Source organism: Sturnus vulgaris, chromosome 4, assembly GCF_052056855.1.
Source record: "Sturnus vulgaris isolate bStuVul1 chromosome 4, bStuVul1.hap1, whole genome shotgun sequence".
NCBI classification, from domain to species: domain Eukaryota; kingdom Metazoa; phylum Chordata; class Aves; order Passeriformes; family Sturnidae; genus Sturnus; species Sturnus vulgaris.
Window position 1 is genome coordinate 43,749,898 of NC_142246.1, and position 26,563 is coordinate 43,776,460.

The 26,563-nt window shown below is 37.7% G+C and overlaps 1 protein-coding gene across 5 annotated transcripts in view; it reads left to right on the top strand.

The window, feature by feature from the left end:
• Nucleotides 1-26,563, top strand: part of FBXW7 (F-box and WD repeat domain containing 7) — a 193,370-nt gene that overhangs the window by 160,684 nt on the left and 6,123 nt on the right. For all 5 annotated transcript variants that reach the window (XM_014890687.2, XM_088163742.1, XM_088163744.1 and 2 more), the window contains 8 exons: nucleotides 1,590-1,672; nucleotides 4,716-4,857; nucleotides 12,005-12,139; nucleotides 16,363-16,486; nucleotides 18,330-18,466; nucleotides 20,117-20,230; nucleotides 23,276-23,457; nucleotides 24,498-24,723. In XM_014890687.2, the coding sequence (XP_014746173.1) occupies nucleotides 1,590-1,672; nucleotides 4,716-4,857; nucleotides 12,005-12,139; nucleotides 16,363-16,486; nucleotides 18,330-18,466; nucleotides 20,117-20,230; nucleotides 23,276-23,457; nucleotides 24,498-24,723 (1,143 nt within the window). The remainder of the gene's footprint in view (nucleotides 1-1,589; nucleotides 1,673-4,715; nucleotides 4,858-12,004; nucleotides 12,140-16,362; nucleotides 16,487-18,329; nucleotides 18,467-20,116; nucleotides 20,231-23,275; nucleotides 23,458-24,497; nucleotides 24,724-26,563) is intronic.

The following is a 26,563-nucleotide window of genomic DNA, read 5'->3' on the forward strand; positions in this document are numbered from 1 at the left end:
TTATGCTGCCGGTAATTTTGATGGCTCACCCACCTAGCATAGCAAGAGAAGATGGTATCCGTTATTTTTCAGTGATCTTTGCAACTGGTTTTCTTGGGGGGAGCAGGGGGAGCTGCTCCTCCTGGGGCGTGGGGAAGCAGCGAGGGTGAGGCTGGTGATTCGGCAGCATGCAGGGTGGCTCTGGCTCAGTGCTTGTCTGGTGAAATGCCGTGGAGTGTCCCATGTGAGGCATGGGCAAGAAAACACAGCTACAAGGCAAGCTCTTCTGGTTGTGTTCTAGCTGTTCCCATTAGCTTTCCTGTGTAAGCACTAATAAAGCAGAACACAAAATCTTCAGTGGCTGTTTTTAGGTAAAGCCATAAGGGTATTTTAAAAGTATAAATAACCAAAATCACAACAAAAGTATATGGACCATAAATGTTAGAGAATCCTGTTAGGTTTGGGGTGTTTTGTTTTAGGTAGGTAGACTGATACAATAAATGGTTAAATAACAGTGTTATAATACAACATTTAAAAAGATCAAATCACAACTGTGTAAGAAAGATGCCAACTTTTAAACTGTTTCTTAAGCATGAAATTTGGAAAAAAGGAAGAAAATTGTTATACTAGAGACTGAAATGTAATACTGGTTTATGTATTTTGCTGCTCACAGTTGTAAACAGCAGTAAATATTCTTCAGCTGACTAAACTGTTGTGGTGTATCACATCTCAAAAATAAAGGAAAACTGAAGAAAGCTCAGAAGTTGCATTTGGCACACGTATGTCTCATTTAGTCCAAAAGTCTGTGGTTAAAGATTACCCAAATATGTAGAAAGTAATCTCTATTTGTCTGCCTGGATAAATATGGCTTTCATTGGTTTCCATCTCTTTGGTAATTTTTGCAGTCTGGCTTCCCCTTTTAGCAGCTGCCCTGCTCATTATTTGGTTTTGATCATATCTAATTGTGGGTGACATTCGAGACTGGAGTGTAGTGTTTTTCATTCTTACCCTTCTTGGAAAAATGCTGGTTAATCTGTCAGTCACTTTTATTGCAGTTTTATAAATGTTTTAAACGTACAGCTTTAAAATAAAAGTATATACAAAAGAAAAGATACAGTAATTTTAATTTTTTTAGGCCTTGAAATAAATATAATTATATTTATAATGCAGACAGGCTACCTAAAATTTAATCATTTCAATGAGAGACTAAGCAATGTACCTGAACACAAAAAATCCAGGGCTTTGATTTAGTTCCTTCCCTCCTTTCCTGGAGGACAGAGAGAGAACAGTTTAGTGAATAAACCAACACAAAATAAAATAACACAGTTCTGCATACTTTTTCACAATTTGGGAATTAAAAGAATGTAATTCCAATGGATTTTGGACCCTAAAAGAGTCATAATATATACATGCACCCTCTAAAACATGTATCAAATATTGTTGAATTTAGAAAATAGAATACTACTTTAAGTCATTTTATGAGTGTCAACTTTTTGAAATTTGATATAAAAGTAGAAGGTAAAAATGTGTTAATTTTACAGAAGTACACATAAGTAAGGTTGACTGTGTAACTAAATCTGTGTTGTTACTCTTTTTCTCTCACCTTGCAGATGAAAAGAAAGTTGGACCATGGCTCCGAGGTCCGTTCTTTCTCTCTGGGAAAGAAACCCTGCAAAGTCTCAGAATACACAAGGTAATTAAATGTGATGACAGATCACTGGATCCTGATTCCTGCATATATCCTGTCTTTCCAATTGCTGAGCCTGATTAATTAAGCTCCTCTTAATGTTAAAACACTGTAAAGCAAAGAAGAGGTGGTATCAGCATTTTTATATTGCTTTGCTAATTTAAATTACGTGAACTGAAGATGAGTTTTAATGAAGTAGCCAGACTTGCATTTCTTCAGTTGAGGTTTGTGTTTCATTCTAAATATAGTATGCCCATTTACTTAAGAGACATTTTGAGGGCTGGAGCATTCTTGGGAAAGTCAGTCAGATTTCAAAAAGGGACATAACGATAAACCCTGAGAGTATTAAAATTGTGATCAGATGTATCACTTTGCTATGGTAACAGGAATGAGAGAGCGGAGATTCATGTAGGCAGAGCAGACTACCTGCAGGAACATATGCATACTTGCTATCCAATGTGAAAGTATTGCAGGTTCTTGTCCGCTTCCTTGCTACTTCTGTGTGGTACCAGGAAGCACAAATATCTGCTGTTGTTCCCATCAGATGTTTCGTGGGGTAAAGCACTCCTAACCATGAGCAGCAGTAGTGGAGCAGGGCTGTGGATGTATGCCTTACAACTGCATTCTTACTATGTAGTTGCCATAACAATTATGCTTGGATGTGACACTACTTCCCGTTCTGTTTGAATTTACACTATTTAACGCTTTTCCCCACTATAAGGATCGTCCCTCCCATGAGTGTTGCATTTGCCTACCAAGGCTCTCTGGAAATGGCACTTCTTTTGAACACCCTGCAGTAGTGTTCAGTCACTGATGGCTCTTTCAAAGTAGTTTATATTTTATTTCTCTTCCTTTAAGAGGTTTATCAGGTGGTGGATGAAAAGTTAGGCTGCAGGTCATAGGGTTGCTTTTCAGATGTGTGAATACTGCAGCAGAGCAAAGGAGGTGATGTGTTGTTGAGAGGCACTTGTTGCAGCTTCCACATCCCCCCAAGCCTGCAGATGGTATCTTCTGATTTCTGAGTCAGTCTAATGGAAGGACTCTCTTGTTGGCCACCATTTATTCGGGTGACACACTGGGAGCTCTTTGCACTCCCAGAAGAGTAAACAGTTCAGCACCGAAGAGTAAACAGTTCAGCACACTTTTTTGTCGAGTGTGTCTGTCAGATTCAGAGGAGCTGCTGGACTTGTCAAACCTCAACAGAGACTTGACTTGTTTCAGGGGAATGAAAACGGGAAAAATGAAGCACGAACAAGTATCTTGTGGTTTAACCTCAGGTCAAAGGAAAGAAGCTTTTAGATCCTGTTTTGAATAACTATTTTTGACTGAGAGCCAATTTACAGCAGAAGAAAGTAAAGTGTAACTGTTCTACTGGGGCAGGTTCAAGGCTACATAGTGCTCAAAACCAATAAAAGCTAATTTCAAGTGCCTTATTTTGGACCTTGAATGATAGGCCTTGTGCTGGATCTCTATGCAGATGATTAGAATGGCTAAGCTGTAAAATCACATTTTTATTTTAAAAATATTTTTAACTGACATTACTTGGATTTTGAGTAGTTACTGGCATAAGAGAATCCTTAAATAACATTTGATCCTCCTGTCTTAAACTCTTTGATTTGGTTTAATCTAAATAATATGTAGGCAAATTATGCAGTTCTTGTGCCTGCTTGTTTCCATTTTCCCTAGGATCAGGCACTCAAAAATTGAACAGCTGATGAATTTTTTCTGCATATAACAGATAAAGTCAGTAAACAAATGCCATTAAGAGGATATTTCATCTCTGGAACATACCAGCTTCTGTTTCTGTTATTACTCAGCAAAACGAACAGTTAAAAATAGGCCTGCTCAAACCAATCTTTACTTTTCTTAACCTGTTTAGGTAAATGTTAGGACATGCTGTGATTGTCCTTCAGAATAAGGAAGAGTAGAGTGAAATATTTGTAGAGCATAATGAGGGAAATATTAAAATGAACTTGGCCTGCATCATTTAAAGCCATTCCTGTAGCTGCTGAAAAATCAGTAAACCCTCTAAGCTCGTTCCTACTAAAAAGCTGGGTTTATCCTGCAAAAAAGCAGCGGGCTTTTTGGAGTCTCACACTATATTCAAAGTGTTCATGCTTGTACAAATACTACTGAGGTTCCATATCCTTCTAGGGAATACAGCTTTGATATTCTGTGAACAAAGTACTTTTCGTTATGTAAAACAAAACTAAACAACAACAACAACAAAAAGAAAAAACAACCAAACCAAACAAACCCAAACCAGAAAACACTGTCAGCTGTATTTCTTTAGACTCCCACAATAGTAGCTTAATCTCAGCTCTTTTAAAAGCTCAGTTCCATATGAATGAGCTGGTTTTTAACATATCAGAGTGAAAAAATCAAACTGTGATTCAGAGACCACCTTTGGCACCTTTTCCCTTTTCACTTCACACCCTCCCTTAATTCCTGTGTCATTCTATCAACACAGAAACTTTAAAACAACATATAGAGTATTTCAAAGCCCTATTCCAGACCATGAAGCCAGTAGAACAGTTTGATATTACTAGCTCTTTGTCAACAAAATATATTAAAACCTAAAAATAGATACTTTTTTTTTTTTCCCTTTCTGTTTGGAGATGAAGCAGCACTAGCACATTTCACGTACAGGTGGAACTCTGAGTTCTGGCTTCCTACATTCCCCGTCAGAAGGCACCAGTGTAGCCCAAATGGAAAGGAAATACTCTCACAGGGAAAGGAACGTATAAACCTGTATCTTTACACACAACTTGCTGGCCAGGTAACAGAGTGATAATTTTTCAGCCTTGAAATGTGATCCCTGTTTCTCCCCTAGTTGAAGGGCTAGCACTGCATTGTAGAAGCAAGCAGATTTATCCGAGTGAAGGACTGACCTCTTGAGTGACTAGCAGAACAATTCTTCACATTAATGCTTTTGCATTAAGCTTAAGAGTTTAAGTAACAGTTGCAAATTATATACGAGATTTTTTGTTCTCTTGTGAATTTTCCTTGATGTTTTATATATGGCTATCACTCTTCATTTGTATGGCAGTACCACGGGGCTGGTGCCATGTTCTGCCACACCGACGACGTTTGGGGACCTGCGGGCAGCCAATGGCCAGGGACAGCAGCGGCGCCGCATTACATCTGTGCAGCCACCATCGGGCCTCCAGGAATGGCTGAAAATGTTTCAGGTAACCATGCTTGCAGAAATAAGCATCTGAAGCAGCTCTGCCTCCATAGTTTATGTAAGGGAGTGCTTCAGTAGAGCTGGTCCTTCTTATACATCCCAGAATGTGTCTGCCATTGATTTAGTATTCTCTTGCAATAACAAATGGGCATCAAGTTTAAGGAATACTTGTTCCCTGTTTCAGCAAAAAATAACAGCTTTAACTTGTTTCTTAATAATATAATCCTTTCTGTTTAATGCTTTCATATTTTCTGCAAAGTCTGTCCAACGTGTAAGGGCTACCTGCATGGCCTCAAGGTATTTTCACTTGCGACTAGTAAGCTTTGGTGTATGGTTTGCTTCAGTGCAGTTATAGCACTAGTTTTGTCACAAGTTGGTGTCTTTTAAGATTAGAAACAAAAGTTTATCAAAAATAGATGAAAAGGAAACTCCGTGTGTATTTTTACTGATCTCTGTGTGCTGAACATGTCAGCTAGCACATGTGTACACAGCTGAAGGGAGGAAGGGAAGGAAAGGGTTTTTTCGTATCTTTTAAAATACCTTCAGCAACACCTAAAAATTACTTATCTGGAGAAAAGAAAAGATGTGAAGGACAATGCTATGGACTATTTACAGAGGTTGAAACTGAAATCTGTCTGGACACCAGTCAGGGAGCACCTGAGCCAATTTTGTGTATGTTAATACAAGCAAAGTTTGGGGCTGGTTCTACTTCTGATCCAGAACCTGTACCATGGAGGTCTTAACATTTTGCTCTGTATTTTTAAGAAGCAGAGACGAAACTTTGTAATTTATTTGAAAAATGGAAATATTATGTCTTCCTGTCGTGATTAATAAACCATTCCTTCTAAAAGTGTTTTCAAAAGGAGCAACTAACAAATACAGGCTTTGTTTCAATTACTGTAACAGGAAAAGATAAAAGAACAATATTGTAGATATAGGTATCTATCATACAATTTTGCAGGCAGAAGTGTGCATTGGCTTGATTCATGCTGCCACATAATACCATTGATCTCAGTCACTGTCAGTTCTGAACATTAAAATAATAATGTAGAACCGCATTTCTCTTTATTTTTGCACATTTATGATCTACTTAAACCAGTGGAAGCTTGAAATTAAGATTTTTGTACACATCATCCAGTTTTAAAAAAATATTCACGTTTAATTACTGTGGTGTATCTTTTGTGAGACTGTTCACAGAAATATGTCTTTTTAACCCCTAAGAATCATATTTGGATGGCACAACATATATAAATATATGGTAGTGTAATACTACATTGTATTTTAATATTTTTGTAATGTTAAAACATTTGTACTAGCAAAAGCTATTTTGTTACTGACAATATGTAACATATTTTTATCTAAGATTGATAGTGATAGTTACATATTTTTGAAAAAGATTATGAAAGGCTGAAGTGTTTTAGAGAGTGGTGCCAACACCCATGCCAGTAAGACCAAGGCTATTGGCTGTTTTGTTAGGATAAGTAGTCTATAAGCCCATGAAAATTTTGTAGAGAAATGTGTACAGTGTGTAATGTAGAAAACATGTTTTAATACATATATATTTAGATACTTTCAACTTGTCAAAATACTTAGTTGGAGTGCTAAATGCCTAAATGTTGATCCATACTATTGAAAGAGAGAGGGAGGCCTCTCTCTCCTAAATGGAGATCATTGAGCAGGACTTATTGATCACGTCTGTCACTGGTAGTTTTTATTGTATTCACAAAAGGGAGTCCCTTACTTTTGAATGAAAAGCTTTCAGAGTCACATAGCTCTATCTCATGTTACATCTGCTTGCCTCCTCATTTTCTATGTGCTTTTTTTTCCCCGTGAATTTCATGAAAGGGGAAGGTCTTAAACGGCCAAATGATAAAAGCACATTCATAGGAGAGATAGCTCTGCCCAAAAAGCAGGATTAAATGGAACATGCAGCATCATTCTTGCAATACAAAGTTTTGCCTGTAAAGAAGCGGGAATGAGAGAACTTGCTTTGTGTACTGTGTACTTGCTAGTCAAGCTTAATAGCTCTCTTATTTTATCTGAAAATATATTTCCAATCAATTTTAAAGCTCAGTTTCTAGGGGCATGTTAGGGGGACATATGCACTGTTTCAGGTAGACCTATTCTTTGGCACAGAAGATGGCAGTGACCAGTGATACTTAGCTATTTTGAGAATTCTGATCTGTATGCTGGCCTTCAGTCCTTCTCCTGTGTTATCTTTTCAGATAAAATCAAGATGACTCTGCAAATATTAAGAAAACTTAAGATGATCTATAAGAGGTTTTTGTATGTACTTTCTGTTATGTTTTATAGTTGATCTAAGCCTTTTATTTTGAAAGTAAAAAAAATAATGCAGAAGGGAGAAACGATTGTGTAGTTGTACTTTCCCTTGAAAAATAAAGTTGTATATGGATTTCAAAGAATAGACAGGCATTTTATTAGATTCAAGCCAGTTAATTTCTTAAAGGCCTATTTATTTTTCTGGTATGCAGTGGCTCTTGACTTCAGGTCTTTTTAAAATTCAGTCTAAGAGCTTTTAAAACCCAGTGCCCAAGTGTATCTTTACAAAATTTATTTCTTTATAAGAAGTTTTAAGTCTCCAAATTGCTTGCCATAAGGAAGAACAAGTCAGCTGGATGCTAAGTTCAGTCAGAGTTGGTATTTACTTTAAAAATTACTAAGCTCTCCCTTCTTCCTACTTCATGTATTTAGGGTGTTGGTTTTTAAAATTTAAGTAATTTATTTTAAAATGGCATTTTCGTGGAAAAATGATCTTGAAAAGTTGTTCCATACACACTAATATCACTTTGAATAACTAGTGAATGCTATCGTTTTACCTACAACTGGAAGCATTTTTTTCACAGCATTTTAGATAGTGTCAAAAATGTTTTTGCCATGTCTTGCTGGCAAGAGCACCATTCCTTTTTTTTAGATAAAAGTTGGCTTAGTCACCTAAATTCAAATTGCTATTCATTCTCCATTCCAAAAATGCTCAGGAATGAATACATGTATAACTGAATAGTCCACCTCTTATGTGAAGCAGACAGTAAAGATTGTACCATAACCAGCATTGCAACATTTTCTGCTCTGTGTCTTGTGGTGGGACTAGGTCAAGGGTTGGAATTTCTGTGCAACCCATACAAGCAGTTCTGGAGCATCTGCACTACAGCTTCATGTCCCTCTTAGCTGTATCACTGGTTTGTTTCAGAGGAGTCCTGCAGACTTGCAGCAGGTCTCCTACCCGTTCCTGCTTATTTCCCTTTGTTTTGGCTCTCATGGAAGTTTTGTTACATACAGATTCAACTGAATTGAAATTCAGAGAAACTGAATTTCTGAGAAGTTCTGTGTTACCAAACCTCTAGCAGGGATGTCAGGTCACAGCTGCTCTAGACAAGGTCCATCACATGTGCTGCAAATGTTCAGCCCAGGGGACCAGACTGGGGACTGGGACTCTGATATGGGTTAATGAGGGGACTTCAGCACCAGCTGCTCCTGAATCCCTCCTGGTGTGACAAACTATTTGCTGTACAGCTCTATAGCTGTAGATGGTGTTCCTTTCAGTGCTTATGTGCTATTTTTATCCAGGATGAGATGCCCTCAAGGTGAGGGATGGGAGATTTTTCAATAATTGATCCAAGAGCTGGACAGAAGCAAGAAGTGCCCTTCTGCAGGTCTCAGTAATGACAGATCTCCATTAACAGAACTTAGTAATGGAGAACAGCACCCTGAAGTTAAACTCTTTAAAATAGATTGTCAATATATCTATTTTAGCAAAAGGATGTAATTGTTCCAAGCTGTAATTGTACAAATTGAAGGTAGCAGATGAGAGCTGCGCAATAGAAGAGTGCAGGTCATGGAAGGGAGAGGTACAGCAGTAGAAGAGTGCAGGTCACGGGAGAAGAGAGATGCAGAAAGAGATGATAAAAAAACAGGTCGCACAGAAGGTATGAGGTGGAAGTTGTAGAAGCAGCAAAGACGTTGTTTATATTGACTGTAAGAAAGGGAAGACATTTACCCAGAGTAGCTAAGGAGGAAAAGAAGGGATAATTTTCAGTTAGGTGGTACCATCGTTGCAGCAGATCCTTACTGGATGTGGAAATGGTATGAACAGCCAAAAGGCTTTGGCTGACAAATCAACACTTTCCCGAGGAAATGGGAGGAAAGAAGGGGTATGTTTCTTTAGGATTCTGAAGTCATTCAAAGAGCAATATCGGTGGATTCTGCTGGCTTCCCAAGGGCTATGTGAATGAATCCTGGAGTTACCTTTTCTAAGGGAAACCCTGTCCATAATAAAAGCTTTAGTTTAATTTTACATTAAAATTAAACTTCAGTTTGGAAGACAAGGAAGGCAAAGGAAGACAATTAAGCAAAAGTATTTTAAAGATAAAGTATATTCTTTACAAGGATCTTCAATTTGAAAGGGAATTGCCTGGTAGAAATCCAAGGTGTCTGGTCAGGATGTCACGTGTCTCAAAAGTCTCTAGTCATCTACAAGGTATGAAACTTTGCAAACTGTTTGGCACACAGTTACTTTTTCTTTCTCTTCTGCAAGTTTGTTCACTGTTGTTTCTCATCAAAGCTACAAAGTTACTGCTTTCTGTCTAATGACCTACATGCAGTTTTCTAGCAAATGGATCAAGCTACAGGGCCCAGAAACAGAATTTACTAGTGTTGTCTTCATTAATGCAAACAGTTGTTCATCTGGCAAGGCTTCCTCCCAGTTTTCTATATCAGACATTTCCCTCAGAGACCTCTTACCAACTGTAGCTGGAGGTTTGTTTGCTTAAGTGAAAGACTGAGCGGACAATGTCCTAGAGACAACATTTTGTAGCAGTTGATAGCTTAAGAAGATCTGTAGGAAGCTGCCTGTACCCGCCCCCTAATGATGACAGATAGATAAAAAGAGGGTTCTGCTTTCAGTCATTAGCATCTCTCCCATTCTTGAATCTTCCCCGTTTTCCATCCAGATTTATATTAAGTTTTAAAACCCAACTAAGTATAAGAGAGTTACAGATTAAGATGGCATGCAGTGACATTATTAATCAAGAACATGTTGGTAACTGCTAGCAACATTTGCCCCAGCAGCCAGTGCTCTTCAGGTAGAGTTGTTCCAATTTAGTAAATGTAGCTGCTTATAAATTAAGAGTAGAATGACTTAGAAATTTATATTATAAGGAAGTAGCACAAGTATTACTTTTCCTCTTTTTAATTCTTCTAAATTCAAACACAACTGGCAGATGAGATTAAAGACTGCAAACATTTGTGCCTAACAGCAGCTAAGCAATCGGTTAATGAAACAAACAGCAATTGGAAAGTTGGTGAAATAAACAATTCTTCAGTGCATGATTTATGGAGAAATGCTCTGTGATACAAATGTTTCTGTTGAAAGAGATTTATAATAAAAGGTGTTTACAATAGCATTGCTTCAACTTTGGCTAAGACAGTCTTGTTTCTTTTTAATATTCTGAGGTATTGGGTATGAGACATGGAAACCCTCATTTCCTGTGGTGACACTGCATACACACAGGTGGATGGGGAATGTTTTCTCACCAACTTAAACCATTTTACCAATTACCCACAGTGTGTGGAAAAGCTCAGGTCAGGAACTTCCTCCTCCATTAGGGTAGGCTGTCTAGTACCTGGCACATATTTGCTGCAGTGCAGTGAGGCAGCTGCTGTGCAACTGCTGCTCCATAGCAGTCCCAGAGAGTGCTTGCTCCATAACAGAGCCACCTCCACTCTGAGGAACTTGGGTCACCTGAAAGTCCCCAAGGCCGTCATTTGGGTAAATGATAATTCTACTGACATTTCAAGTATTTTGATGTTGTAATTAGGGAGAAGTGATACAACACAGTTACCTCTCTACATCGAGTAAAGCTGGATATTTATCTGCTTTGCTTTCACTTTCAGAAATTCCACCTTCTCCCCTTGCCTCATTGTTCTGCAGAAACTGCACAGTACACAAGCATTGTAGTATCGTTGAGACCAGAGTGAATTGTCAGAGTCAAATCCAGGGAACAGCAATTTAGAACCTGAGCAGTAAAGGTCCTGAAATACATGGCAGATTAATACAGAAATCTAAATTGTAAGGTATCTTGCCTTTTTTTAAAGTTTCACTTAGCCTCGTATGGTAACTATAATATGATTTGTATGTGCTAATTTACTTGTAAATGTCACTCTAGAAGATATTCAAGAGTAGGAAGGTGAATCTGCTCTCAAAAATTGTGATGTCTCATTTTCTGTCTAAGACTTTGTGTTCTAATTCTGTTGCTAAATCAGCTAGCAGTAGCTCTTGGTTTTTCCTGTAAATTTTTTCCTTCAAATTGTTTTCACATAATGGCTCAAAGGTTTTCATGAACATAGATGAGTTTTAAGACAGGATTTTTACTTCCTGAGTATATTAACTTACTAGTTTTTTTTCCCTACAAATTATGCTCCTAATCTGCTATACTCCCAGTTGAATGCCTTATTAAAATCTTCCAATTTTATAGCACCCATTAGTAAAAATGTGGAGTAAGAAAATTACCAATCAAAATTCCCTGTTTATTCAAGTGTGAATTGATACTTAAAAAATATGCATTGGTTTATAGCTAGGATTCTGAAATTACAACATTGTCACTTAGGGACACACTGTAGTAATAAGCAGACAGTAAGCTAATGTACTTTTCAAGAAAGTTTTTTCCTTTCCTTTCCTCTTATTTCAAGATTTTGGTCTACCAGATGAAACATGAAGGCTAAAAGCTATCATCTCACTTGAATGCACAATAGAGAAAAGGAGTTCATTCTGTTGCAACTCCTCTGTTGTCTGTAGCATGTGTGTAGATTTCATCAACTTCAAAAGAAGCTTAATTAATTCAATTATTATTACTAAATATTGTTATCTATTTAATTGCCAATCTGTAAGTGTGCATATAACAAATCCTTTCTTAGTGTATGAATTAGTGTAGTAATTTTGAATATATTGTGTTGATTAACTCCTCATTTTTGTATCATTAGCATGAGCATTTATCTCCTGGCTTTTTATAAGCTTGTATGTAGTTCAGTGAGGAAACTTAATTTGCCTTATTGGCGCAGCAGTGGCACTTACTAATATAAACCAAACCAGTTTTTTAAACTAAGCTCACTGTTTCTTTCTTCTTCTTCCCTTCCAGAGCTGGAGCGGACCAGAGAAGTTACTTGCTTTAGATGAACTCATTGATAGTTGTGAACCAACACAAGTAAAACACATGATGCAAGTGATAGAGCCCCAGTTTCAAAGAGACTTCATTTCCTTACTCCCAAAAGAGGTGAGAATTACAGATCATATTGGATTATGAAGTGCATTAGCTGCCATCTTTAGAAAAGTTCTGTGCTAATTTTGTCAACATAGTGATATAAACTCATGTTAGAGGTTCACAGTTTGGAACACTGCCATAACGTGGCTACTGTAATTTCAGGTTGACATATCTCTATCTATTGGTAGCATTTAAGTACTTGGAAATACAGATGACCCCTTTAAACAAAATCCCAATAGCTTAAAAAATATCTCTTTATCTTAATTGGGCCAGTTATGCTTTTTTGGGGAACCAGTTCTGTTAGGGCACACACACAGAGCGATTTCCTCTGGATGTAAGACCTCTCTGCACATTATTCTGAGTGTAAGCATTATTTTTAATGCTGTAAGTGGTGAGTGTTTATTCATGTTATTTTTGAATTTATTTTAGACAAACGGAAACCTAAAATCTCTACCAAATAAACCAAAAATAAACCCAGAAAAGCACTTCTTACTAAGGATCAAGCCAAACAGTAATTAAGCAGATCCTTTATAGTAAATCCTTCACTGAAAATCAGATAATGTTGTATCCAGTTAAAGAGAAACTGAGATTTAGATTTCAGTGTGTGTAACTAAGTGCTGTACACACAAAAGTAATTTGTGATGTCATCAGTACTAGAACACGAGGGTAGATATGCAAGGTTATAAACCCAGTTTGCTGCAGTTACTGAATAAATGTATTTTAATTGGCTTATAAATAGTACTTCTCATTTTGATTGATTTTAGCAAGTTAAGTCTCAGTTCCTAACACTCTGCAAAGCAAAATGTTCTGGTGTTTGTATTTGGTAACTATGTTTGACGTGGTTTTATTACCTGAAAACTTTCATGTCTCTGTTCTTTGACATTCTTTTCTGGCATATTTTTGAATACTTGCATGTACAAAACGCTTCTTTCCTTTACTACACTGTCATATCTTCACAAGTCTGGGAGTGTCACAGCCTTCCCTTGCTGGCTGGCATTTGTAAGGTTTGGAATAATTTATGCAGCAAGTATTAACTTAGTACACAGGACATGAGATTAGTATTTAGAGAAATAATTCCTGCAGCAGCCTTCTCAGGGAGTAGAAAGGACACTGGGGGAGTAGAAGAGTTTAGCAGCACCTCTGCATGGTTGCCATGTTTCCAGAGAGGCTGCCCAAAGCATCAGAGGCAGAGGAAGGCAACAAGACTTTGAAGAGACAGAAGATACTTGACCACTTCTGTATCTATTCAGTCTGGAAATCTAACAGAGAATTGATTACAGTAACTCAGATATTGGTTTTCTTTGCATGATTTTGTGGCAATACTCATTGAAGTACAACCAGTGATCGAGTTTCACTGTAAGTAAAGATCATGTTATAATTTCAGTTTTCACAATTTCTTCACAGAAAAAATACAGTGCTTAGCAGTGAAACTTCCTCACTTGAGTTTATTCACTCTCCTGTAAACTACTAATGTTTAATTTGTTTACTTCTAGTGGATTTCCTGCCTCTTGAAACCAGAATATTGTAATGTGTAGCTTCACGACAGGCTGACTTCACCATTGAAGTTAGCTTGAATAATTTTTGCTTCCTAACCCCGAGCAACTATCACCAAAATTAACTGAGTTTAGAAAAGCCATTGAGCTGACTCCACCATCTCCTCTGCTGTTCCCTCATCCAGATCTCCTCAGCAGGACTGTCCTCAGCTGCTGAGTGCCGGCTGCAGTGGGGAGGTGATGCTCTGAGCTGTGAGGGCATGAGTGAGTTGTTGGAATCAGTAGTTCCATGAAGAGGCTTCCTTAGTGAAGCCATCATCCTCTGAAAACACGCTGCCTTGGGTTGTCGCTCCGCATTAACATCTGTGGTTATTTCCAGTGCTGTTGGATGCAATGCACTGATTTTATTACCAAACCAGAACAGGCAGATGATGTGGACAGGAGGGCTTTGCTTCAAAACTATTGTCTGCAATGCAAAGACAGCAACTTAAAGCCAAATAACCATGGAAATGTTTGTTTTCCTCCTGAGAAAACAGCAGTCAAATAGTTAATATGAAATAAATATCTTGTTTTCTTGCTGAGACTTCAGAAATAATTATTCAAATGACTTATTTATGACAGTCAGGTCATAGATAGAATTTTGCTGAAATCAGCCATAGAAATGTTGTTGGTTCTGTGTGTGTAAGTGAGGAAGAAGCCAAGGGACTGCTTAGTATTGGGTATTATTAGCACTTCAACAGAGAGTAGTTCTAAATCCAGTTCAGTCAAAGGTCAGATCTTTGCTACCTGAAATTTTCTTATCCTCTGCTAATCCTAAAGTCATCTGTGGGCTGTGTTGACCATTGATGACTATTTAGATAAATGTAGTCTAAAATAAATGTTACCCGTATTTAACCTGGTTTAGAATCAGTTGTCTCATAGGTTTAATTAACACCAGCTTAGCAAATGTATGTGTCTGTATACACAGGACAAGTAATATTTAAACAAACTGCTGTCAATTGAGGAACATTCAGCAAAAAATGGAAAGGGTCTGTGTCATGTTTGAGTTTTGTCATGTGCAGTTCTATGTAATGTATGTTAGGAAAAAACATTTCTTCAATAATTTCACATGCCAAAGAATGAAGACAGAAAGTCTAAAAGGACAAGTACACTTGTTGCTCCTGTAATAGAGAGCCTTACACCAGATCCCAAATGCTGAGTAAGGAGAGAAGAAGGTTCTTCCGGTTTGTGGCCTGGGATGCCTTCAGGATCTAACACATCATTCAAGGCACAGGTACCTCCCTCTAATGTGGAGTCCTGTGTGCTCCCCATGAGCTGCAGGTGATGACTTGCAAAAAAGGTGTGTGTACAACTAAAATGCAAAGAGTTGTGACATGCTGAATTTTTATTTCCTGCTCAGTCACTGGCTTGTCTAGATTACTAAAAGTAAATATTTCTCACAAAGTGAAATCAAAAATCTGCTGAGGTCAGCAGCCTACAGTTATGACTTCCTCAGTAAATTTCAGTCTTTGCTGCTTTGAAGGGCAGATTCTGTATCTATCTATCTATCTATCTATCTATCTATCTATCTATCTATCTACTTCAGGTAAACTTTAATTGAAAGTCCTAAACAAAATACATGGCAAGCAGGAGTAAAAATGGGTGATCTGATTTCCTTGACAGCTTCTGCATCCAGTTAATTATTGACAAAAACCCCATCGTGTGAACATGTTAGTAGATCTCTGCACCAATGTTTATCAATATTGTTCTTTCTGCAGAGTTTTTAGGGACTGTGCATTTCCTGTGACTTTCCTGCATCTTACACTTATTTTCCATGATTAGGGAGTTGCATTGTTGCTGTCAAGTAGAAAAGCTGTACTTCGTCATCACACCCTTAATGATAGCTGTCCTTGTGTTTTGGACTGTGATTTATATACCTCTGTTTAAGGCTTCATGGAGATGTGGAGATATTGGGGGCTTTATTGTGGTCACTATATGACTTAGCTCAGTCAGACAAGGTCTGAATTTTTCCCAATAAACTTTAGTTTTGTCACGTGGAAAAGATAATTTTCTATTTATTTTCTGGTGCTCATTCGGATTTGCCCTGTGGTTTTGGTAACAAGCTGCGCTAAAGTTACATTTCTTGATCCTACTGCATCCCAATCCATAAAGCTCCTTGTAACTCCACCTAAGAGTGTGTTTGAATTCTCATCAGAAAATGAGCAATACCTACATTGCCTTTTCTGTGGCTGCAGAGTCGTTTTGAGCTCTGGGGAACGTAGCATTTACTTGTTCCGTATTTGGGCTTACTGAATGATGTTACTCATCACAATGTACACCTATTTATTCACGTGGTGAGCACTGTACTTTTCAGTTCAACTCTCAAAATAACTTCTTGTGCAATTGTTAGCTAAAATAACGTAGACATAATTACTTTGGTAATAATTCTTCTAATGATTCAAAGTAATGTGGCTTATAGTTTTTCAAAAATATAATCATTATTTCAGCTGACATTTATTTTATTGCAAATGCAAGAATCATTTTGTGATATGATCTGTAAGAATTTAGTTACTTGTGATGATTGTTATATTTCCACATGCCCACAGGAATAAACTGGAGTCTGTTAAGTTTCAGAGATTGTTTAATAATTTATCGTTCCAATTTTCTGTATTTCAGCTCCTGATGTGTGATAGTAAATAGAGTTTTTTCACTTTTCTCTTCAAAAGCAGTGCAGAAAATACACTTTCTTCTAACTTTTTACAGCTGGCACTGTATGTGTTGTCATTCCTGGAACCCAGAGACCTTCTGCAGGCAGCCCAGACATGTCGTTACTGGAGAATTCTGGCTGAAGATAATCTTCTCTGGAGAGAGAAATGCAAGGAGGAGGGTAAGACTGAGCAAAATGATGGATGTAATGGTCAAAGTGTTGCCATCATAAAAAGTGCAGTTCATTTACATAATAAGCTTAAAGTTTTATGAAGTCAATTCGTGTGACTTTAGATTTAGTGCTAGTTATGCTTTGACCTACATGTATGTATCTCTCTTGAAAGCAGGAAATAGAAATAATCCATGGAGTGCTAGAGTTTAGGCTTGAATATCTTATTTATAAAGTATACTAGATGCATGTTTTTAGAATACAGTTGGGTTTGCTTTTTGAGGATTATGTTTATTCAAAATGCAATCAAAAGAAATAACAGCTAAGGTGTAAAAATGATAAGAGTATAGCCTGGCAATTTGTAGTGTGGAAGAAAAACTGTTTCAGTGGTTGGTAGAAAGGCTGCTGTAATTTCACATCACATGTATGGTAATTAAAGCAGAGATGGCACATGGTAGTGGGAGAAGGTGCTAAAAGGTTTGCTTGGAGAGGGACACACAGTCCATCAGCCACATGCATATTATTCTGCTCATGCCAATTCAAGAAGATATGGTGCTCCAGCACGGATATGAATGGGCAAAAAAAGGCTCCCATGAAAGTAGCCATGTGTTTGTGTACATGGATAATGTAAGCTTTTATTTTTAAGGAGAATTTTAAGGAACAAGGAGTCTGTTTGGGCTGAGGAGGATGGGGGTAGAAGAGCACATACATGTGATCCAGAGCAGTCTCATCTTCAACACAGGACGCTGTCCAGGCTGCCTTCAAGTATGGAGGCAAGGACTTGTGAGGGGTTGATGCAAAGGCTTCAAAAAACATAACAATGTCAGTTGTAGCTGGCTATTTGTGAGGGCACCTAAACTAATTTGTTTTCTTTTGTGATGGAAAGCAGGTGTCTGACCTCCTAAATCTTCTCTAAAGATTCTCCTCTTAAAAATTTCAATGCAAATGCATTAAAAAGACAGAGTGAGAAAAAAGGAGAAGGTTGAAAGGGGAGTGAGCTTACATTTGTGAGCTTAAAGTAAGAATAAATACATCCAGGCAGGAGAGCACAGGTAAGCAGGCCAGTATTGCAGCCTTCTCAGCCTCGGTGAGCTGCTCAGTAACATGAAGGAGCCCTTAATTCAAGATTGCCGGCAGAGACGGGGCTAAAGGCATAAGAGTGAAATCCACATACTAGCGAGAGACAAGACTCCTGCCAGTAATGAAATGCAGTGGATAAAGAGCTGCATAGAAAAGAGAGCAGGGTGAGAGAATTGTAAAAAAAGCTGTATTTGTAGTGGCAGGCTGAAACAAAGTGCTACTGCTTGAGTGTCAAGTTAGAAAGGGCGTAACTATACATAAATTCCAGCCAAGAGAGGACAATGCCAAAAACACTCAGTCTTTCTGATCAAGAAAGTAATTAAAAGTTCACTAATACCAGGAGTCACAGTGAACTTAAAAGTAATGAAGATGCGTGACCAGAGTGGAGACAGAAAGGTTGGCTTCTTGAACTGTTGCAGAATAAGTGTATAAGTTTTTAAGGAGATTTTTGAACAATACTCACTTGAAAAAAGCTGCATTGGAAAGGGGGATCCAAACCCAAACTAGGAAGTTGCCAACAGGGAATGATTAACTATAGCATTTTCAGTCATGATTATGATAATGATTATGCTGAACTGACAAGGACAGACAGAGTATAAATCTCTGAAGAGCTGGGTAGTGTCACTGACACACAAATGTTGGCCTGCAGGAGATTGTTATGTTTCTGCCATATTTTAATGTCAGGAGTCACAGTAAAGGTTTGGGAGGGGAAGGTGTTTTCTGTGGGGTGGCCTCATCTCTTCTCCTCCCCTCCTTTTTTTAAATTCCATTTTAGGGATTGATGAACCGTTACATATCAAGAGGAGGAAAGTAATAAAACCAGGCTTTATACACAGTCCATGGAAAAGCGCCTACATCAGACAGCACAGGATTGATACCAACTGGCGGCGAGGAGAACTGAAATCGCCCAAGGTGAGGTTCTGAGCTCTGTGCATGGGCCCGTGAATGAAGCAGGATCAGCTCATGGCTCAGGTTCTTTCCTTTCAACAAACAAGACTATCCATGCAGAAAAAGCAGTGAATTGCTATAGAAAAGAATAATTTGTGTTTTAGCTTACCTTGGCTTTAAATTATATTCTGACCATATTTTGGCAATGTGTTATGCTTCATACTGCAGAATCCTTTCACTGTACTTCTAAGAAGTTCTGTACAATTTTGTGAATTCTTATAAATATACCAGTCTTTTTGAGACAGGTAATCATGGAAACTTGATTGGAAATACTTATATTTAAACATACAGACATGTATATATATATATCTTTATATATATATGTATGTATTGGTAGAGCTGGGTCATGTTGCAACATAAAAATACTCCACAACTGTTCTGTGATCAATTCATGCTTTATTTTTAAATACATTCTTCTAAATTGAGCAGCACAAGACAGTAACTTCATTCTGTGTTAAGATTTTTGTGGGGTTTTCTAAGTGTTAAAATTTTTTTAACGACATTGACATTTGTCATTACATCCTTTCCAATATGAAGACATGGAATATCTTCAATATTTCAAACCTTTTATAAATAAAATAACAACTCTCTAATCAAACTTGGTAATGAACAAGCAGCCAGAAATGTGAAGAAAACCCAAATTTGTGTCTTTTTAAGGTTTTAAGGCAATTTACCTATTTTCTTAATTAAAAATAACAAAATAAAATAGGAACAAAAGAATTCCCATGGAAAACCTTTGGCTATATCCTGCTGTTTATTTGGCCATGACTTATGTACATCTCTGGCAACAGTTCTGTATTTCTTGCCTTGATATGCCACATCAAGTTATCTTGGAATTATTGTTAAAATTACAGGCTCTGGCATTATCCAGATTCCATTTCATTTCAATGAACATCTTGAAAATTGTTTGGATATCTAAAATAAAAAAATATTCATCCTATGTACTCTGCTAAGGAGTTTGGGATGTTTTGCTGCATTGCAGTAAGATATACAGAATTACAGTTTTTCCGAAATCAAGCATTGAAAATCCAACCTCTATAAAGCAACATTCCAGTCCACATTCCCAACACATGAAATTGTTGCTTTTGTTTGTATTTACTTGAGTTGATGGTTTTCTAGTTTTTTACTTCAGTGCTGCCTGGTACTTCAATGCTTGGCTGGTAAGGGGAAAAAATAGATGTAGTCAGCCTTGACCAGTGACATACAAAATACTCAGCAAATAATCAGCCCATCCTTTTTATTCAAGATTGAAACAAAAGGTAACAGTGACTCAACTGAAAAATAAAGAGATGGAATAACTGCAGAGGAATAGAGCAGTGTCCAGTTACTAATTCAGCCCACTTTTGTTAGTGATTTTTCCTGGTACTTTTAGGAAGCTTGCAGTAACTGCAGTGTGCCTGCTAAACAATGCAGCATCACTCCATGGAAGGAGGGAAACACCTTCTTTGGTCCCAGCTGGCCATAAATTAGACTTGACACACAGGATTGATATTATTACTGAAGCAACTCTAGCATTTTGTAATTTATGAATCAGAAGAGCACTTTGTTTCTCCTACTTCTCTTTAATCTCCTGAATTAAATTGTGACTGTTGCTTTTGTGTTCTTGGTTGCCAGGTGCTCAAGGGCCATGATGACCATGTGATCACGTGCCTGCAATTCTGTGGGAACCGGATCGTGAGCGGCTCTGATGACAACACGCTCAAAGTGTGGTCAGCAGTGACAGGCAAGGTAAGGTGGCTACTCTGCTGGATTCCTTGGGAAATGAGCCACATATATAGCAGTGGCACAGCAAAAATGCTGCTGTGCCATCAGACCACGCTGCAGGGTGGCCTTAGGTGCCTCTGGGGCAAGAATCAGACAATGTACTGGATAAACCAGATAAACAATGTCCCGGGTTGCCTTTTCCCACACAGAAACTGCTCCAGTTCAAAAAGGTCACCTTGATGTGAAATTGCAATGCTACTCATGTTACCACTGGCATATATCTTTGTTCTCTTGGCAATTCTGCTATTCTTATGGAGTCGTTTGTGACATGGATTTTAAAGAATTTGGACAGAAACATTACTTTATCTTCCTTAAAGCTTAACTTAGGCCACATTTACTCCTCCAGGTCTCATTTTCTCACTTATCTTCTAGCATTCTTTCAATTGTTTTCAAGTTTTTGCAATGGAGTGTTCATTTTATTGGCTCAGATTTCAAATAGAAAGTTTGGGTTTTTTTCCCAACATACTATATTGCTGAGCCACAAAAAACCCCAAATTAACTTGCTTTAGATTTAAATATTTCCTATTAAATTAGATCCAACTCAGGCAGGAATTTAATAAGCTTCAATAATTTAATTCTGGCTTAGAGGAGCAAAACAATATGTGCAATCAAAAAGACAGTACTGAGCATTTCAGTCATATTAGAAGATCACAGGTTGTTTTATTTTTGAGGTGACTGATCAACCAAGGATGTAGAAAAGGCCTTGGTGAAACAATACTTTTCCTTTTAGACTGGTCTCGTGTGCACTTAGCTTGGTTTTAATGGTATAGACAGAAACGGAACAGCTGCTGAAGATAACACGTTTAGGATGTAAAAGGTATCTGCTTCATGATGTGGAAGCTGAATGTATTCAGCATTTGTCATTTCATGCCCGGAAGATCCTTGAAGGGATTGTTAATCCTACTGTGGGTAAGAATAAAATTGAGAGCCATAGGCAGCCTTACCCTGCTGCTATTGGCTTCTCTACAACAAACTGTCTAATGAAGGATTCCATAATGAAATTTGCATCTATTTTAATTGAAAAGGGCAACCTAAACACAAATGAAAAATACTTTCCTTGTACATACCACACTCCCAAAAGCAAAACATTGCCTTAAATATATCAAATTAGGCACAGTGGCATAACTTAATTACTGTTCAGTAATTTCTCAAAAGTAATTGCAAAACCTAGTGTTGCCATTTGCCCCAAACCTTTAAGAGAGCCAGAAATTGTGTCTGAAAGACGGAAGTCTGCTGTATCAGCCCTCATGCTTACTGATGCTGAAGAATTAATAAAATGAAGAAGCCCTAAAGGTTGGTTTGTGCAAATGAACATGACTAAATAATTCCCTTGACAGATGTAAAGCCCAAAATAAGGATTCTGTGTTCTTACTGCTTTAACGGGATGATTTCTTAAAATATGAGCAAGTTGGATGAAATAAGAAAAAAAGAGAACTGTAGAAATGATCATCAGTTATGAATTGAAAAAAATGGATTTGATAGCAGTGAATTAAGCCAGGAGCCAGTAATTGCAGAAGACTAGTTAAAAATTTTTAAAGAACAGGAAACCTATGTTCAACAAAAAAGCAAACCATTTTCAAGGATGCTAGAAAGAACAAGCTATTAACAACAGAAATTACTATACTGTCACTAATGCAGAAAAAATACTTTGGAAGAAAATTCATGTGGATGCAAATACAGCCTGCAGTGATAATAGAACATTTCAGCAGAAACTCATGCTAGCTACCAAAGTTATCTTTTGTCTTATTAGAGTTGATCCAGATAATCTGTATTTGATTTATTTTTTTCCTAAAGTAATCTTTGGCTTAAAATTACTGCATTTTCAAGAAGTATGATCATGAAGAGAAGATCCAGGACAGGACGGTTAGAAAGCCAAAATGCATCAATGTTTAAATAGAGTAAACCGAAAGGCTGGGTATTTCAGATACACTATCTCAGATAAAGAATATTGGACCGTGTCAAGAGGAGTCAACTGACAGTTAAAGGAAGACCACAGCAATTAATGCCACTTAGCATTAGATTACAGAAAAAGAGATCCTTACACTACCTTGACCTCTTTCTCACGCAGTTACAGGTTTGACTGATATAAATAATAGTGCAGAAGCAGATGTCTGTGTGCACTGAAAGACTCTATCCCCATGACAGAACTGAAGAAAATAGAATAATGCAAAAGTCAACATGGTACATATTTAAATGGGTTAGAAAATGGGTAATTATAGAGATCATATTGTTAAAGTAAATGCAGAATCTTAACGGAGTATCTTTCTAGAGGAGTCTTGCAAGGATCTTTCCTTGTCTGTGCTAATTACCATTTATTGCTGCCTGGTGGGAAAGCATATATAGTCATTACTTGTAGGGAAAACAGGCTGGGAGACAGAGGCAAGCCATTGTTCCAGGCCAACAGGGGTATTGTAGAAGAAGGTGAGAGCAAACACTGTCTGTACATAGTGAGAAATCATGTTATACATTTGGGATCAGAGAAGGGAGGCTGTGTTTATCTAGTGTGGGATTCTCTCCTGGGCAACAGTAAAGTCTGAAAAAGGTCTGAAACATGATTTTGCAGGAGTGATGCTGTAGCTGTGTGCAGTGTTTCTTGGATAAACAAACAGAAAAATACAACAAAAATATATGGTTTATAGATTGGTGGTAAAACTACCAAGTGTGTGGTCTCCACTTCTAACACACTCCAAAAAGCAATTGGAAATCCTGCAGTGACTCGGAAAAATGCCAGGAAAATGACTCAAGGCTGCAAAACATGCCCTTGTATTGAGAAATTTGGAAAGGAAAAGATTGCAAGAAAAATTCCTTATAGTTGAACTATCAACAACTGAGAGGGAAATTTGGTGAGTATTTTTTAAAAGGGGAAATTTTTTGTTCAAGCAGGAAAATGTCTCCAGGGATCTTCTGACTCTTGCTATGAAAGCCGACTCTTACCTCCAAGACTACTTTTTCTTAAAGTTTCCATTCCCCTGTGTTAAAAGGGTACCTAATGAAAACATTTCTTTTCAGTGTTTGAGAACACTGGTTGGGCACACAGGCGGAGTGTGGTCATCACAGATGAGGGACAATATCATCATCAGTGGCTCTACAGACAGAACGTTGAAAGTCTGGAATGCTGAGACCGGGGAATGCATCCACACCTTGTATGGACACACCTCCACTGTGCGCTGCATGCATCTCCATGAGAAAAGGTGAGAGTTCTGTGCAGAGCTACAGCCACCACGCGGCCTGGCATTAATACAATTGTGCTCACAGAAAGTTCTCCTGGGGCTTGGGGCCTCATCCAGCACCAAATGAAACACAAACCAGGCAAAAATAAATCAACACAAGGGAGGAGATGATTAATAGGAGCAGAGGCATAAGAATACTAAATGAAGAACTGAAAATTGAGTCATGTACTTCAAAAAGTCACAGTCTGCATTATTTCAGAGCTAATTGTTCTCCCATGATCCAGTCTCCCACACTGAATAATACCTTCTTTTGTCAATGCTACAAATTTGTACCCATTTTACCAAATAACTTTCTAAGTATTGTCACTGCAATATTTTATTTAAATTTTAACTGATTATAACATAATTTTTACAACAGTAAACCATGTCTTGATTCAACAAACATTGGCATAGCTCAGTTACTTGGCTGTGGTATGGAGCTGTTGACAGAGAGATTGTTGGTTGCGTATCTTCTTTTTTGAAGAATGAGGTTTTTCTACATAAATTCCATTAATGCTCATTTCATCTCATTTCTGTTATTGCCTAGAAAACCTCAGAAGTATAAACTGAAAAAAAAAATCAAGCAGAATAACTGTTACTCTACTAAAAGTGAAATTTCAAAAGATCTTTGTTTATTCGTTATAATTAGTCAACTCAGTTATTAAAACAGAATGCCCGTAGCACCAGCTTGAGCTCACCATGTTCATAAGTTTTCATAGGTAACAACTGAACATCTCATGGCATTGTTTTGCTGTTCAGGAATGAAGTGCCATTTAAGATACTGATTGCTAATTATATCAAATAGACAGATCCTTAGTAGAGTGTAGAGCAAGGAAGAAGAATACTCCAGTCATTTGAGACTCTGTTAAAATGTCATACCAAGCCAGAACTTTGATGGCTGGTGCACCAACTCTGTCAAAAGTCAAAAACTAAAATTCAGAACCCATTTGTAGCCAAGTGTGATTGTTGTAGTACTTTTATGTCCAATGCTAAGTACAGGAGGGGTTTTCTCATTGCTGCAGGGTGGTCAGTGGGTCTCGAGATGCTACGCTGCGAGTCTGGGACATAGAGACGGGCCAGTGTTTACACGTTCTGATGGGCCACGTTGCTGCAGTTCGGTGCGTTCAGTATGATGGCAGAAGGGTTGTAAGTGGTGCATATGATTTTATGGTCAAAGTGTGGGATCCAGAGACAGAGACCTGTCTGCACACACTGCAAGGGCATACTAACAGAGTCTACTCATTACAGGTATGTGATTTTTATCTGCTGCTTTAGTTTCCTTAAATAACATTTAAAGTCAGTTTCTTTCATCTTGTTTATTAAGTTGTGGGTACCTAGTACAGAATTACACAGACCACAAGAATACAGAGGCATCTATGATAAACCCCTCTTTCATTTTGTTACACTCCTTATATGTTGTCTTAATTTAGAAACTGAAATTTTTTTTAGAGTAGCATTTTTTAAAGGACCCAGTACAATAAAGCCCAAATCTCTATACCAGCAAGTTGCATTGTTTTGTGGATTGATGTGCTGTTTAGTTGAGATTTTTTTTCAAATCTTGCATGTATTTTGGAGCTATGTTTTTGCTTTCTTCAAGAAATTCTAAACTTACTGTTTTAAATAAATCAGAGAATATAGCAATTGACAATGTGCCAAAAACCCTCTTTGATTAATGTTCTGATTCATGGAGATCTGTTTATTCTCATTTTTTAGTCTCATCTTCTAATTCTAAACTGTAATTCACAGTAAGACTTAACCTAAAATTTTAATGATCCTATGTAAATCTCTAGCCTTCTACTTCCTCTTCTCTGAGTGCAGGCCAGATATATAAGTGTGAGGCTTTTTCAACAGCAACATGTTAATGTAGGTGCAGGTTATTATGGTACTGCTTTGTGGCATCTCTCTGTTGCCCACCAGTTACCCACAAAGCTGGTGAAGATACACAGACCTCATGTCTTGGGTCTACTTACCTTTCCTAACCCAAAACATCATCTTGTTCATTCATAGAGTCAAAGCATCACTTCCAGGCATTGAAAGGCATGAGAAATTAATTTCATACTTGTGCCTGTTCACACCACAATCTGTCAGGACTTGAAAAAGAAATCAACAAAGACAGTTTGAAATTGGGTAATGGCATTCAGCATGTAACTGCTCTGGTTTGTGACCCAGAAGGTGAAGCTCAGTGCTAGAGACATTTTTCATAAAGTATTTCATATCTCCCCATAATATATTAAATAGGAACAAAGTTCCTAATTAGTTTCCTTTCTCAAAAATATGTAGCAAAATTTATCAAAAACTCCAGCTCTTATCTTATATTCATACGCTGAGGAGTATTCTCTAGAGAAGCATCAAGCAAGTTAAAAATGCTGTACTACCTACCTCTCAAAAATGTTCTGAGGATTTATTTCATGTGGGGCAGTTTGGGAACAGATGTTATTCTACCTTATCTTCACCACTGGCACTTGTTTTGGCTTATGAATATTTATGCCTTGCTCGGATACTGTAGTAATAACAGATCAAATAACCGGGTTGTGTTACACATTGATATGTTCTGAAATAAATGCGAAGTGTGTTGGGCAGGGCAAGCTGGAGGCTAGAGATGCTTACAGATTTGGAACAGAAAGATTACTTAAAATTGCCTGGTGGCTCCTGCCCTTCAGCCTGAAGTAGCCCCAAACAGCAGAACTCCCATAAATAGGATAACCAGATGGAATAAGCCAGTCCCCTATGGCAGGTTCTATTATATCTCGATATTTTCCCATGAGTAGACCTAATATTTTCCAGAGGTCCTTATGCAGCAGCTGCAGACCACTAACCATGCTGAGTTTTCTTAATCTTTCTTACCTGCCTTTGCAGTAACCCACAGATTCTCAAGGTTCATGGATAACTCACCGATCCAAACCATTGTTTGTTTCATTGCAGCATCGTCAGTTTCTCTTGATGCCCAGCCTGAAACCTCATGAACACCTCTGAATACCTCATGAACAGGGAATACAATTAGTTTGCGGAAAGAGGGAAAAGAATTTAAAATTTGTTGCATCTGTCAGGTTTAGTTCTTTTTAGGATAGAAAAATATTCTCTAGTGTTC